This window comes from Hemitrygon akajei, chromosome 8, assembly GCF_048418815.1.
Source record: "Hemitrygon akajei chromosome 8, sHemAka1.3, whole genome shotgun sequence".
Classification (NCBI taxonomy): Eukaryota; Metazoa; Chordata; class Chondrichthyes; order Myliobatiformes; family Dasyatidae; genus Hemitrygon; species Hemitrygon akajei.
Window position 1 is genome coordinate 158,027,596 of NC_133131.1, and position 16,907 is coordinate 158,044,502.

A 16,907-nucleotide genomic window follows, 5' to 3' on the forward strand; every position below is an offset into this window, starting at 1 on the left:
TTTGCACATCAACAGCACTTTAGAAGCTTTTAAAACAGAGGCATGACACGAATAAGTTTATAATGCATATTCATACTTCCCATTGACCATTAATCCTAGCCTAGATCAACTGATCTTTAAGAACACAGTAAAGCAAATCAGATGCTGAATGTTTAACCGAAAGTGAGTTAATCACCAGGTGGGTTATCAGAGCATTTCCAAATACCTTCAAGGATGTGTGCTCAGCCCATTGTTCTGACATAACCAAAAAAGCTCACCTGCACCCCCACCTCTATTTTGCACGGCCTCATCCACCCCTACTAATCTTTACTGAAGCACACCTTATCTAAATGCACAGCAGCTTGAATGGCAACTAGAGCTGTGGACTCAGCTCTGCACATCACGGGAACCAGCCTCCCCTCGGTGGACTTTTGTTTTTACTCTTCACGGCCTCAGTAAACCAGCGAAGACCCCCGCCCACTTGCTCTTCTCCCCTGGGAAGAAAATAGAAACGCCTGAAACCAGTCTCAAGGATAGCTTCTAGCCTTTTGTTAATGAAATTCTTGAACGGGCCTCTTGCACGATAAAGATGGAAATTTTATCAAAATCTTGCCACGGCCCTTGCAACACCACACTTTCTCTGTAGCACTATATTCCGCATTCTTTTATTATTTTTTTTTCTTTTGTACTACCTCGACGTACATTTTTAAAAGTTCGGTATGAACAGTACGTGAAAAAAAAAGTTTTTCATTGTATCTCAGTGCTTATGGCAATAATAAACAAATTGCCACTACATACACTGCAAACATAGGTTAGCACATATGAAAATATTAGCAAAAACGTAGGGGAAATGATCAAGTAACAAGGAGATATACAGGCAACAAATACATCTGAATAAATCCCAAGGCACACAAAGAGGACAGACAACAGCAAATACAAACACATAAAACAAGCATCTCTTTTCCCGCCGAATTTGCAGTAACACTCTGCGCCTGGCCCCGCCCACTTGGACGCGGGCGCGACCATTGCTGGCAAGAGAAAGGGGATGTTAGAGGAAGGCTGAGCTGTAGGGGGAGGGCGAATAAGTTCAATAATGGCAGTAGCGGCGGGGGCGGTGGGTTAGGACCGATTGAAGTGTGGGATGGTGATTGGAGGGAGGAGGCAATGCGGTTGTCGTGCGGGGTTTGGCGGTGGTGGGACCTCTCCGTCTCCCCCTTCCCCACTCGGCTCCGTCCGCTGCCCCTTCCGCTGGCAGGTTCCGGGCGCGCGGAGCCGGAGGCGTCTCGGAGGAGCGCGGAGCCCGGGCTGACGGTGGGGGCGGTCGGTTCGCCAGTCACCCCCCACCCCCCTCGGCTCATGGCCGAGGCGCCGCGCCCCCCGGGGCCGACAGCCGAGCCGCTCTTCAAGGACGTGAAGTTCTTCGCGGTGGGGGACATTGATCCCGAGGTGAGTGGGGGGGGGGGGGAATGGAGGGTCCCGGGGGTGGTTCGGGGACGGGGAGTGGGGATGGGAGAGGGACCGACCGCTTCTTCCTCCCTCTTCGCAGCCCCACCTCCTGCTTGCCTCTAGCCCGGACCCCGGGCCTAGCCTACCCCTGGGGTCAGCCCAGGGGCTACAAGGCCTCGGGAGATGGTGTGTCCCGGGACCTCTGTGTGTGCGTGTGATGTTGTTGCTGTTTTCCTTCCCACTTCTGGTTGTGGTTGCTAAATAGTGGGGTATAGCTTTGGCATGCTATTTGAACAGGATGTGCTCAGTGTTCACTTCCTGCCATATAGTGGTTTGTAAGCGGCGGGTGGTGGTGGGGTGGGGGGTGTCTCGGTCTCTTGCTGTGCTCTGAGTTTGGTAGTAAAGGGTTGGGTGGGGGTGCTAAATCGGGGCAGCCAATATGAGAAGGGTCGAGAGAGGGTAACTGCAGCAAACACTGGAGAAGAAAGAATTGGAAAAGCAACGGTAACAGCAGATACTGAACTATAGTTGAGAAATAAAGTCAAATGGAAAGGTTCCAAATACAGAGGGAATGCTGGAAATACTCAGCAGGGTCACGAAACACCAGTGTAGAGAAACTTTTCATGTACACCGACTGTCCAAATAGTTGGATGTAAAGTTTTGCTGATTAAACTAAACCTCAGGTCTTTCTTTGCATTTTGTTTTGGTCAAAGTAGTGGAAGTATTTTGATCTTGGTTTTTGGATGTGATATTTTAGGATTCTTTTGCTTCAGTCATTAGTTAAAATAGTAATTACTAAAGTATAGCACCAGATTGAGCATCTGCTGATTAGTTTGTGGAAAATAGGAATCAGATATATTCTCACATGGATAGTTTTTGTTGGTATTGGTTTCCTGTTGTCACAGTGAAAAGCTTGTCTTGCATACTGTTTATGCAGATCAATTCATTACACAGTGCATCAAGCGGAACTGGAACATGCAGAACAAAGTATTAAAAGCTACCAAAAAAGTGTAGTGCAAGTCAGCAATAAAGTGTAAGATCATAACGAGGTAGATAGTGAGGTCAGGAATGGTATCTTAGGAAAGCTGTTTTGCACCTGCAAAGCATAATTCTTTATAAATTGTAAAAGTAAATAGTACAAAAAAAGTGTCCATGAACCATTCAGAGGGGAGGGGAAGAAGCTGTTCTTGTAACTATCAGAATCAGATTTATTATCACTGACATAATGTGTAATTTGTTTTGCAGCAGCAGTTGAATGCAATACATATTCTAGCAGAGAAAAAATAATAAATAAAATTTAAGAAATATAAAATAATAAACAAGCAAATCAGTTATGTATATTGAATAGATTAAAAACGTGCAAAAACAGAAATACTATATATTTTTTTTAAAAAGTGAGGTAATGTCCATTTAGGAATCAGATGGCAGAGGGGAAGAAGCTGTTCCTGAATTGCTGAGTGTGTGCCTTCAGGCTTCTGTATCTCCTGCCTGATGGTAACAGTGAGAAAAGGGCATGCCCTGGGTGTTGGAGGTCTTTAATAATGGACGCTGCCTTTCTGAGACACCGCTCCCTGAAGATGTCCTGAATATTTTGTTGGCTAGTACCCAAGATGGATCTGACTAGATTTACAACCCTCTGCAGCTTCTTTTGGTCTTGTGCAGTAGCCCCTCCATACTAGACAGTGATGCAGCCTGTCAGAATGCTCTCCACGGTACAACTGTAGAAGTTTTCAAGTGTATTTATTGACGTGCCAAATCTCTTCAAACTCCTAATAAAGTATAGCTGCTGCCTTGCCTTCTTTATAACTACATCGATAAGTTGGGACCAGGTTAGATCCTCAGAGATCCTTGCTGAGGCAGGAGTTCAGTCTAGTCATGACCAGCCTCTCAGCATTTCATCATTGTTGATGTCAGTGCTACTGGGCAATAGTCATTAAGGCAGCCCACATTATTCTTCTTAGGCACTGGTATAATTGTTGCCTTTTTGAAGGAAGTGGGAACATGAGCCTGTAGCAGTGAGAAGTTGAAAATGTCCTTGAATACTCCTGCTAATTGGTCGGTACAGTTTTCAGAGCCTTACCAGGTACTCCATCTGGACCTCCTGCCTTGCGAGAATTTACTCTCTTTAAAAACATTCTAACATCGGCCTCTGAGATGGTGATCACAGGTCATCAGGTGCAGCAGGGATCTTCACAGCCATATTTGTGTTCTCCTTTTCAAAGCATGCATAGAAGGTATTGAATTCATCTGGTAGTGAAGCATCACTGCCATTCAAGCTATTGGGTTTTGCTTTGTAGGAAGTAATGTTTTGCACGCCCTGCCATTGTTCAAGGGCGAAGAGACGATGTCCGATGTCGCCTTTAACCTCGTTCAAAATTGTCTCTTCACCCTTGAAATAGCTCTCTGCAAATCATACCTGGTTTTCTGGTACAGGCCTGGGTTGCCAGACTTGAATGCCACAGACCTAGCCTTCAGTAGACAACGTACCTCCTGGTTCATCCACAGCTTTTGGTTTGGGAATATGCAGCAAGTCTTTGTAGACACACACTCATCCATACTGATCCAGGTTTGAAGATGAATCCCTGGCTACAGTCCAGTCCACTGATTCAAAGCAGTCCAGCTGCTCCTGTGCTTCCCTTGTCCATACCTTCTTGGTCCTCACTACTGGTGCTGCAGTCTTTAATCTGTGCCTATACTCAGGGAGTAGAAGTACAGCTAGGTGATCAGACTTCCCGAAATGAGGGCATGGATTAGCACAGTAGGCATTCTTGACGGTATTTGTAGCAATGGTCTAGTGTGTGGTTTCCTCTGGTATTGCGAGTGATCTTTTGATGGTAGTTGCTTAGTGATTTTTTTTCCCCTGACTGGCCTGGTTATAATCTCCCAAAACATATGGTTACATATGGTTATATGGTTACAATGGTGAAGGCGTTAGGGTACGCTGTTTCGTGCATGCTGATCCCATTGCTCAGATCATCTAAAGCCTGCTTGACATTGGCCTGAGGTGGAATGTAAACTGCAACCAAAATGACCCCAGAGAACGCCCGTGGTAGGTAAAAAGGACGGCACTTTACTGCTAGATATTTCAGGCCTGGTGAGCAGAATAGGGACGGCACTGGACCATTCAAAAATTTGGTGGCAGAGGCGCTGAAGCTTGTCATAATCCATTGAGTATAGGTTTTCAGTTTTCACTCTCTTCTCCCTGACGTTAGTCATGAGAAGGGACCGCATCTCGGATGGTGAAGTCTTTAGTGATGGATGCACCACCCTCGATTGTAGGGAGGATTGTGTCCATGATGGAGCTGGGTGAGTCTGTGGTGCTCCAGCCTCTTGCGATCCAGTGCATTGGAGGCAGAGTACTCAGCTGTGATGCTACTAGTCAGACGGGAGGCTTTCCACAATGCACCTATAGAAATTGGAAGTTTTATGACACCAAATTTCTTTAAGTCCCTCATGACGTGGAGCTGCTGGTAAGCCTTCTTCATATTTGCATCAATGTGTTTGGCCCAGGGTTAACATCTCCTCTGAGATGTTAATGGCGAAGGTCTCGAAGATGTTAATGGTTTCTGCTGCCAAGCCGTCAATGAGGCCTGGACTTCCCTTTCTGAACTGCTTTGTAGATGGAATTAGAAATTATCTGTTGTGTAACTAGGAATTGAGGTTAAAATTAAAGATTCTGGTTTATGGAATTCAGAATTAATCAGATGTAGAAAAAAAGTCATTTGGTCTGGCTTCTGAGGGGAATGGAAATCTTTTAGTTTAATGGGCTCGGGGAGAGAAATTCAGTTGTGGTAATGAAGTTATCTTTCCAGTTGCTGAGTGTTGAATTGTGCGATTATCACATTAAATAGAAACAGTACTTTTTTTCTTTTGACAGTACTATGGAATAGGCCTCTTTTTATTTTGAGATTGATTGTGAAAACCCCCAAATTATTCAGGGATTTGGCCTTTTTTCCCGTACTGGAAATGTAATCGTTAATTTCAGATGCTGGAAAGCTGAAACAAAAATAGAAAATTATAGAACTACTCAACAAGGGCAGCAGCATTTATGGAGAGAAAAACAGTTAAGGTTTTGGGTCTATGAGCTTTCTTTGACCTGTAAAGTTAACTCTGCACAGATGCTTCCTGATTTGTTGTGTATTAACGTTAAAATATAAAGTTCCTTTAAGACCTGGTATGTGCAACATCTGTAGATGTGCTGTCTTGACTGGTCATGTAGTTTTTTCTTTGGAATCAGCCTGTATCTGTTTAAGATTTAAGTACTCCCACCACCACACACACACTCACTCACTCAGTCACACACAGTAACTTTTTGTCTGGCCTGTGATTTACGTTTGAGTTGAGCTTTAATAATGGGATCACTGCTGTTGTGATTATATTTTAGTGACCCTGGATGGAAGAATCGGTGTTCTGACTAGTAAGCTTGTAGATGACATGAATATTGCTTGAGATGTGGATAGTGAGGAAGGTTGTCAAATGATGCAGACAGATATTCATCAGCTGGAAATTTGGACAGGGAATTGGTAGGTGGACTTTAATCCAGATCTTTTATCGGACATCAAATGCAAGAAGAAAGTGTACAGTAAATGGCAGGACCCTTAGAGGTATAGTGGGATTGTCAGGTACAAGGCCTTAGCTATCAGAAGGAGATGAAGTCAGTGGTTAGGGTGGTTTAAAAAAAGAGCACAGTATGCATGCCTTTATCCGTTGCGAAATTAAGCATAGAAATGGAAAGTTGTCACAGTTTTTGTTGGTCCACGTTTAGGACTTTTGTGTGCTGTTCTGATTGTACACTGTGAACAATATGGAGGCTTTAGAGAGGGTGAAAAAGAGATTTACCAGGATGTTCATAGTTTAGTGTGAATTAGCCATAGGGAGAGGTCTGGCAAACTTGAATTGTTTTTGTCGGAGACTTGGATGTCAAGGGGAGAATATACTGATAGAAATAAATAACATTTATGAGACATGGATAGGATACAGTTTTTCTGGTGTGGAAATGTTAAATACTAGAGGACATAGGTGAGAGTTTAAAGGAGATTTATGAGGCGAGTTTTCTTTTCAAGTTATAGTTGTCTGGAATGCATTACTGGGGAATTGGTACTAGTTGTTGCAAGAACAATATTTAAGTAGCATTTAGGCAGGGAGTAGGGGGATACGGGGAAAAAAAAGATTAGGTTGGCATCATGGTTGGTACAGATGAGCATTCAAGGGCTTGTTCCTGCCTTGTTCACTCTTCTAATACTTGTATTTGCCTGACATCTTTAAGCAAAGCGACGTTTCAATTTTATCAAACAAAAAAACTGAGCTACCTGGAGATATTTGGCAAGAAGCTAGGTCAGAAATTGATTTTGGGGCATTTCTTGCAGAACGAAAAAAAAGATATAGGAGTAGAGTTTTAGTGAGGAAAATTTTGGATCAGGATTTGGTTATGGCATGATGATCAAAAGCCAGAAATTAGAGTTTGTACTTCAGTCTGATAGAGGAGAGTGGAGTCAGGCATGAGCTAGGCTATGGAGGAATTGAAAACCAAGAGAGATCTTAACCTCAAGATGTTGCTCAGCATAAAAGTTAGGGTATGAAGCACGTAGCTGATGGGTGAAAGGAATAGGCAGCTGATGTTTAGATGTCCTCAGTTTTACAAAGAGTGGATTGAATGAGGTGTTCATTAAGGCACATATGAGTAAGTTTCATCCATAATCATGGTGATTACTGAGATCTACATTTGATCGTCATCTTGTTTTATTCACCTACCTGATTCATTTTACCCATTGCATATTTCACAGTTCGTAGTTTTAACAAGTTGTCAATTCTCTTTGAGGTAGGAGACTGTAAAAGTGTCTCCCTGCTGTAAGATATTATGAATATAACAGATTGTGAGGAGATTATGCTGGGTTGTGCAGGACTGTGTGACAGCAGTTCTGAAAATGATTATATTTGAAAATTGTCTTCTGATTCACCAGTGGTTTTGCACGTTACTGGGAAAACTTGCTACAGCTAATTAATTGGAGAAAGAAGTCTGGTGTTTTTTATAAAAGTAACATTTGTAACCTTGAGAGGAGGGTGAAGGAGTAAATGTGTCTGATTACCACTTTTGAAGAATTTGAGCATTCTAGAAGTTTGACCAAGAGCAAAACTTTAGCTAGTAATGATTTCAATTGACTTGGAACTAGTTATCTGACTGTGTTGTGTGGTTGAACAATTCAGAGGAACTCAATTGCCATAAACCTGCTGTATTTGGGCCCTTATTTTGTTGCAATTTGAGCCATCAGACAGTATCCTGATTTCTTTTATACAAAGCAGTAACTTTGTTTTCACCTTACCAGATGGAATGCTGTTAATGCCAAGTGGTGCTGTTTTTGCATTTTAGATGAAAGATTGCAGAGTTGAAGTAATTCAACATGCCTTTCATCAGTTCGATGTTTTTAAGTATGCACAGGTACAAAATATCCTTACACTTTTGCTTTCTGTTAATATACCTTGGAGCCGGGACAAATGTGAAGCCTCTGCCAGAATGACAGGTGGCTCCACTTGAGGCTGGTAAGTAGAGGATTAAGCAGGCACCCGCAGGAGCTGGCAATAGTTGGCTGAGTGTTGGTAAACGAAGAAATATTAGCAAGTGGTACCTGAATTAATCAGAGAATTAGCTATCAGCTTATGAAACCAGTGAGAGACAGTCCAGAACAACATAGAATTACATCAAACCAATGACATGAACATCTGTTTGGCTCCATGCTTCAAATGAATATTCTCACACCAGTTCTTTGTTTACCTTACTTCTGAATAAAATTTATCAGGTTGGTGCTTATCAGAATCAGGTTTATTTATCAATGTCTCATATGATGTGAAGCTTGTTTTACAGTGGCAGTGCAAAAACATAAAGTTACTATAAATTACAAAACTAATAGTGTAAGGATAAAGAAATGATGAACTTGTGTTCATAGACAGTTCAGAAATGGACTGGAGGGGGCAGAATGATGTTAGAGCTCAGGCTTAATTTCAACGCCGTCTATGGAGCTTGTATGTCATTCCTGTGACTGTGTGGGTTTCCTCCCACGTTCGAGAGATGTACCAGTTAGTAGGTTAGCTTGTCATTGTAAATTGTCCTGTGATTAGCCTAGGGTTGGGTTCTTGGGCGATAAAAACAAATAAATTTAAAGAATTGTTGCTGAGTATTTGTGTTGGATTTCAGGCTTCTGTGCCATCTCCTGAATGGTAGTATCTGGAAGAGGGCATGTCCCAGGTGATGTGAGTCTTTAGTGATAGGTGCTGCCTTCTTGAGGTGCCATCTGCGATGGAGCTAGCTGAGTGTACAGTTCCCGGCAGTCCCTTGCAATCGTGTGTATTGGAGCGTCCATACCAGGCTGTGATGCAACCAATCAGAATGATACATCTGGAGAAATTGTAAGAGTCTGTAATGACGTACTGAATCTTCTAATTCCTAACAAAATAGAGCTGCTGGTATGCCTTCTGTATGATTGCATCAGAGTGTTGGGACCAGGATAGATCCTCTGAATTGTTGAACAGGAAATTTCTACTGTTGATCCCTCTGTGACGACTGCTGAGTGTCCTCCCACCTTCCCCTTTTTGAAGTCCACAATCAATTCCTTTGTCTTGCTGACGTTGAGTGTGAGAATGTTGTGATAACAATCAGCTGATCTCTCACTCCTGTGTGTCTCCCTGTTGCCATCTGAGATTTTACCAATAACAGTGGTGTTATCTGCAAATTTATAGATGGTGTTAGATGGCTAACACTGCTGTGCTTAGCCACACAATCAGTGTGTAGAAAGAATATTGGGTTTATTATTGGTGTATAGAGATACAGTGAAAAGCTTGTTTTTACAATTCATACAGATCAAATAATTAGACTATACAGGTTCCCCCGTTATCCGAAAGTAGAGTGTTCCTATGAAACCTTTTGTAAGCCGAAATAGAGTAAAGCGAAGAAGCAATTACCATTAAATTTATATGGGAAAAATTTTTGAGCGTTCCCAGACCCAAGAATGACCTACCAAATCATACCAAATAGCACATAAAACCTAAAATAACACTAACATATAGTAAAAGCAGGAATATTATGGTAAGTACACAGCCTATATAAAGTAGAAATAATGTATGTACAGTGTAGTTTCACTTAACAGAATTGGGAAGATTTAGCCAAAACCGATGTGTAGAAAAAATCGGCATGTACATGCATGTGCACACACCTGCCCGCTCAAGGCTTCACGGTCATGGTAGTCTTTCTTGGGGTAAACACAAGTTTAAAACGGGCGCCGTTTTTCATAAAAGCGAAAATCCTCTTCGGATTTTTTTGGTTAGCGAAAACAGGTACTAATGTAGGTCTTTCGTAAAAGTAGGGTGGTGTAAAGCGAACTTCCGTAAAGTGGGGGACATTGACATTGTATATTGATGCAGAACAAGCTAAAACAATACAGAATAAAGTGTAAAAGGTACAGAGCCCATCTTATCATACAAGAGGTATATTCAAGTAGCAGGATAGAAGCTGTCCTTGAGCCTGGTGATATGTGCATTCTGGCTTTTGTATCTTCTGCCCAGTGGCATTGGGAAGAAGAGAGAAGTGGGTGGGGACTTTGATTATGCTGGCTGCTTTAGTGAGTCAGTGAGAAATGTAGACAGTTCATGGAGGGGAGGCTTGTTTCTGTGATGTGCTGAGCTGTGCCTACAACTCTCTGCAGTTTCTTGCGATCACGTGCAGCGCAGTTGCCGTTATGCATCCAGATACAATGCTTTCTATGGTGCATTGATAAAAATTAGTAGGGTTGACAGGGACGTGGCAAATTTCTTGCTTCCTGAGGAAGTAGAGGCATTGGTGAGTTTTCTTGGCTATGACGTCATAGAACACTGCAGCCACAGAAACTGACCCTTTGGCCCATCAAGTCCATGCTGAACTATTGATCTCCCTTCAATTTGCACCCAGACCATTGCCTTTCATAACTCCTTCATGTAGCTATCCAAACTTCTCAAGTATTAAAATTGAACTGGTATCCACCACTGTTATTGCCAGCTTGCTCCACACTCTGACCGCCCTCTTGGTGCAGAAAGACATTTCACCCTTAACCCTTGACCTGTAGTTCCACTCTCACCCAACCTCTGGGTGTGGGGGAGAGGAGTCCTGCTTACATTACCCCATCCATACCCTTCATAATTTTGTATATCTGTCAAATCTCCCCTCATTCTCCTATACTCAGTACAGTATGGTGCAGCTATATTCTTGAGGGTAATTGGAATGGATCTGATGATCTAGCTGGTGACTAACTCATATTCTGCTTCTGATTTTGTTTCTCTTTGCTTTATACGTGAAGATTGACTTACCTGGGCTCTGGTGTATTCCATTTCCATCCTTGGACCATTGTCCCAGTTAATCCAGATCTTGTAATCTTGGATAACAATTTTCACAGTTCACTGCTCCACCAATTTTGACCAACAATCCCCTGGTTTACACCTGATTGACAGGCATGAATATGCGATATAAATTTATTTGTGTCATGCCTCTAAAGCTTCCAAAGTACTGTTGATGTGCAAATGAGGAAATGAACATTGACTGTTGATTGTGTAAACCACACAGAAAATACTCCTGGAAATTAGGGGATGGTAATAATTTTTACATTTTTATTGCACATTTAAGATACCCCCAAGCACTTCACAGCTTGTGTCATTTTTAAATTTGGAAGTATGGCAAGCTCCCACAGTTAGTAATGTGTTAATGATCGGATAATCTGCTTTAGTTACGTGAAATCTGCTCGAAGAACTCAGTGGGTTGAGCAGCATTGGTGGGAAGAAAGAAATAGTCAACATTTAGCTTCAAAAACCCTCTGTCATTTTTTTGTTGCTCCAGATTCTAGCGTCTGCAGTCTCTTGTGACTCAATCTGTTTTAGTGATTGTGGTTGAGTGGTATATGTTGATGAGAGCAATAAAAATAACTCTTCCATTTAAAATTTTTGCCCTCTCACCTTAAGCCCTTGCTTTCTAGTTTTAGACTCCTCTACCCGGGGGAAAATGACACCTCCTCATTTTATAGACCTTTACAGGTATACCCCGCAACCTCTTGTGCTTCAGGGGAAGACATCCCAGCCTATCCAGTATCTCCTTTTAACTCAAGCCTTTCAGTGTTGGTAACTTCCTTGTGAATCTTTGCTACACTCTCTGAGCTTAATGACATCCTTCCAACAAGGTAACCAAGTGTGCTGTCACTAACATCACGTGCAGTTACATGACTTAACCAACTCTTGTACTCAGTGACCTAACTAGGGATGTTAAGCATGTCAAATGACTCCATTACCACCCTGTCTTGTGTCACCATGTTCAGTGACTTGTACCCCTGGGACTTGGTTCTACAACACTCTTGCTGTGCCGGTTGCATTGTACATCCTGCCTGGATTAACTTGGCAAATTTATTTATTGAGATACAGCATGAAATAGATCCCGGCCCTTCAAGCCATGCTGCCCAATGATCAGCCAATTTAATCCTAGCCTAATTACAAAGACCTATTAACATGTCAACCAGTGTGTTTTTGGACTGTGGGAGGTAACTGACTTCACGTTTGTCAGAGTTGTATTCCATTTCCATCCTTGGGCCATTGTCCCAGTTAATCCAGATCTTGTAATGTTGGATAACAATTTTCACAGTTCACTGCACCACCAATTTTGCCCAACAATCCCCTGGTTTAATCCTAGCCTATTTACGGACAATTTACAATGACCAACTAACCTACCAACCGGTACATCTTTGGACTGTGAGAGGAAACTCACGCGGTCATGGGGAGAATGTACAAACTCCTTACAGGCAGCTGCAGGAATTGAACCTGGGTCGCTGACTATAAAGCATTCTGCTAACCACTGCTCTACTGTGCCACCTAATAAATAAATGATGAACAACAGAATATCTACCATCAAGGATCCATTTGTATCAACTTGCTGTCTGACTAGTGTGATAGCTCGAGTTGAGTCTCTCACCATTGGGTGGCCCAGAATTTGAAGCAAGTTTTTCACACACTGACACACAAGTTTGTAAACACAATATTTGTTCTGCTGCCTCTTATCCCTGGCAGGGACCTTGGCATCAGCAGATCCTCCGAGGTAGCAGCAGTGTGAATGAGATGCTTAGTCGGGTACAGTTGTTCAGAAATGTGTTTACATTTTTGATAGCATGATTTGTCCTCAGAAGTATGGAAACAGTTTAACTAGCGAGTCTCCAGCACACATAAATGAAATGCTCCCAACCATTCATTTCAATGGTGGTTGTAATTTTTCACATACTGCTTTATATGGTAGCTTCATTAATCAGAAATAATTCAGGAAAAAAAATTTAGAAACAATGCTAGAAATATTTTGTGGGTTGGATAACTGAAACAGTGTAACATTTCAGTTGTAATGAAAGGTCATTAGCCTTAAAACCCTCCATGGTTGCTGCCCAACATATCTAATATTAACAGCATTGTCTGCTGTTATATAAATTTTGAGCATCTGTAGTATTGTACTTGCTGACTAATTTGTATGTTCAGCAAAGTATTTTCACTTTGAGGTGTTATGCTTTAAATAACCATGTTTTGTGTTAATCATCAGCTGAAAAAAAAGTGGCAGATTCTTTTAATGACTTGTTGGACTTGCATATTGTGAGAACGAGCAGTTTCAAGTTCCTGGGTGTCAAGATCTCTGAGACCTAACCTGGTGCCAACATATTGATGCAGTATAAAGAAGGCAAGACAGCACCTATGCTTTATTAGGAGTATTTGATATATCTACAAATACTCAAAAACTTCTATAGATGTACTGTGGAGAGCATTCTGACAGGCTGTATCACTGTCTGATATGGAGAATCTACTGCCCAGGACTGAAAGAAGATGCAGAGGGTTGTAAATTTAGTCAGCTTCATCTTGGGTACTAGCCGACAAAGTACCCAGGACATCTTCAAGAAACGGTGTCTCAGAAAGGCAGCAATGTTGCCCCCAATACCTAGGGCATGCTGTTTTCTCACTGTTACCACTAGGAAGGAGGTACAGAAGCCTGAAGGCACACACTCAGTGAATTAAGAACAGCTTCTTCCCCTCTGCCATCCGATTCCAAAATGGACATTGAACACCTGAACACTACCTTACTTGCTTAATATATATTTCTGATTTTTAGAAACATAGAAGACCTACAGTACAATACAGGCTCTTAGGCCCACAAAGCTGTGCCAAACATGTCCTTACCTTAGAAATTACTTAGGGTTACCCATAGCCCTCTATTTTTCAAAGCTCCATGTACCTGTCCAGGAGTCTCTTAAAAGACCCTATCTTATCCGCCTCCACCACCGTCACCGGCAGCCCATTCCATGCACTCACCACTCTCTGTGTAAAAATAAAACACAACTTACCCCTGACATCTCTGTACCTACTTCCACGCACCTTAAAACTGTGCCCTCTTGTGCCCCCATTTCAGCCCTGGGGGAAAAAAGAAACTTCTGACTATCCACACGATCAATACCTCTCATCATCTTATACACCTCTATCATGTCACCTCTCATCCTCCTTCGCTCCAAGGAGAAAAGGCTGAGTTCACTCAACCTATTCTCATAAATCATGCTCCCCAATCCAGGTAACATCCTTGTAGATCTCTGCACCCTTTCTATGGTTTCCACGTCCTTCCTGTAGTGAGGCGACCAGAACTGAGCACAGTACTCCAAGTGGAGACTGACCAGGGTCCTATGGTGGATCTGCGCCTGGAATGGCTTCCAGGGCACAGGGCTGGGCAAGGTTGTATGGAAGACCGGCTGTTGCCCAAGCAGCAAGTCTCCCCTCTCCACAATACCGATGTTGTCCAAGGGAAGGGCAAGGGCCGATACAGCTTGGCACCAGTGTCATTGCAGGAGTTGCCAGACCGAGGTTGAAGGCAACGTCCGACTGCCTTAGGGACTCCAGCTCCGGATTTGTCCTCAGGGTTTACTCCCAAAGCCTTTCCCATGAGTGGGTATGGCCGCAAGGCAGCGGGGGTTTGAAATCAGAGTTTTCCCTCTCTTAGATGGACTGCCTTCCCAGGCTGATGAGATCCATCTACCCAGGCTGCAACATTACCTCTCGGCTTCTAAGCTCAATCCCACTATTGATGAAGGCTAATGCACTGCGTTTTTTTTTGCATGATTTTAAATTTATTCAATATATACTGTAATTGATTTACTACTTATTTTTTCTTCTATAATGTATTGCATTGAACTTCTGCTAAGTTATCAAATTTCACTACACATGCCGGTGATAATAAACCTGATTCTGATTTGTCAGCTGGAAGTTTGAGCTGGTACTTAACATTATAGGTTGTCCTCTTAAGGACGTGGTTAAACTGAAGAGGGTGCAGAGAAGGTATGAGGATATTGTCAGGACTAGATGGACCAAGTTATAGGGAGAGTTTGATCAGGCTAGGCTACTACCTGGAATGTAGAACAATTAGGAGTGACCTAATAGCAGTGTTTAAAAATTTAGATATATAGATAAGGTAGATAAGGGTAGGGGAGTCCAAACCTAGGGGTGTAGGTTTAGGGAGAGGGAGGAAAGATTGTTAAAGGGATCTGAAGAGAAACTTTCCCACACAGAGTGCAGAGTACATGGAACTAGCTGTCAGAGGAAGTGGTTGAGGGAAGTAAGTGATATCATTTTAAGAAGCATTTGGATAAGTATGTGGAGGGGAATGGTTAAGAGCGATATGGGCCAAATGCAGGAAAATGGGACTTGCTGAGTGGTCGGCATGGACTTGTTGGGCTGAAGGGCACGTATCTGTTGCATTGCTCTGCCTCTGTGATTATGTATAGGATTGTTCAGGAAACCAGCATAGACTTGATGGGCTTAAAGTGCCCTCCTTCTCTGTAAAGCGATTTAGAAATATCCATTTCCTGTGGTCTCTAAGCATTCATAATTAGAATGACAAAAGCTAATTAATTGTGTGTAGATACCCAGGTGTAAACAGCTAAGCATTTGGTGCATTGTGAGAGTTAGCTGAACTTATTGAAGATGCTGTTTGCAATACTGTTTGTGTGTGGAAATTGACCATTCAACGAGGCAACTGGACACCATAAAGCCATAATTAATAAAGGCTGTGGACTAACATTTTAACAAGAAGCTGTTGAAGCATATTTGTTCAAAGTTTAAAGTGTATCTCTCCAATAGGTGATGTAAGCTTATTCTTTTTGTTCCTTACACTCACTTTCCAGACATCACAAATCATTTTAGAGCCAAATAAATAGTTCTGGAGTGCTGCAACAAAAAAAAACACTAATAGTGGTGAAATAATTCTTACAATGTTGAATGAACAATTAAATATTGGATAGAGCCTGGGAATAGCTGGTTGACCTGTTGTGCTGAGAACAAAGTCACAGGAGAGGCACTGAAGTTAGTGCATATTGAAGTGTTTTATTCAGCGAAAGCGAGCAACAGGCATCATAGTGGAAGAAGAGGCCTGTCTGACCCAATGTTATGACCTTTTTAATATGCTAAAGGTCAAAGGTAACAGCAGGACAATTCTGTAGTTAAAGTGTATCTACAGTGCTTCCTTTGAATTACATGCAGATTTCAAACACCTTTGCACCCACACCCCAGACACCCAAAATGAATGCTAATGCCCACTGACTTGAGGCCACATTCATGCAAATGCAGGCATCTGAGGTCTAAGTGGAGTGTTTATTTAATTGCGATTGACCCCCACCTGCAGCTCCAGGAAACCCATGGTCTGAGATGCATATTAAATTCAATCTGCAATTCTCATTCAAATTTGAAAAAAGCTGCTGTTGAACTTAATATTTGCTATATACCCTAACTCCAGCAAACACCCTGACAGACTGCCTCTGAAATAGTGTCAGAGGATCATTTATGTCCAGAGAGATGAGGTGACCCCATCGATTTATCAGTGCCTCATCTGAAAGATTGTGCATTTATTGATTTGTAATAGTTATTATAAAGCAGATTACTTACCAAATTATTTTCTCCTGTCCATCAGTTGAAATTGTTTCACTGTTGAATTCTGGTTTTGCATGAGGTGAGGTGTATTTTGTCATTCCCACATGAATTTTACTGTGACTGATTTTTAGAATATTAGAAGATTATAAAGTTTTTTGACAAGAACAGGCCATTCAATCCAACAAAGCTTGCCAAATTCCTATTCTCAAAGTGTGTTTAAAAAAAAATTGAGATCTTTCAAGTCATCCCTGCACTCCATTACCTTCTGTACAACTGAAGATTATATTGTTTTCTCTTTCTGTTCTAACAAAGGGACTTGAACAGAAATATTAATTCTGTATGGATATTGCCTGAGCTGCTGAATGTTTCCAGAATTTTCTGCTTTTTTGAGGTTTTCGCCATCCAGAGTGTTTCTTGTTTTTTTTCCCCTCTGACCTACGTTAATCAATGTCTATGAGTAATTGGGGGGAAAAAGTCTAAGATTCTGTTGGCTAAAGAAGTGTTAATTCTTAAAGAACATTGTTAGAAGTCCAATGTTTTTG

At 42.0% G+C, this 16,907-nt stretch overlaps 1 protein-coding gene across 1 annotated transcript in view; it reads left to right on the top strand.

Moving 5' to 3' along the window:
• The first annotated feature begins 1,214 nt into the window (after positions 1–1,214).
• paxip1 (PAX interacting (with transcription-activation domain) protein 1) overlaps positions 1,215–16,907 on the top strand; it is a 133,505-nt gene continuing 117,812 nt past the window's right edge. The window contains exon 1 of the mRNA XM_073054904.1: positions 1,215–1,425. Coding sequence (XP_072911005.1) covers positions 1,336–1,425 — 90 coding nt within the window. The 5' untranslated portion in view covers positions 1,215–1,335. The remainder of the gene's footprint in view (positions 1,426–16,907) is intronic.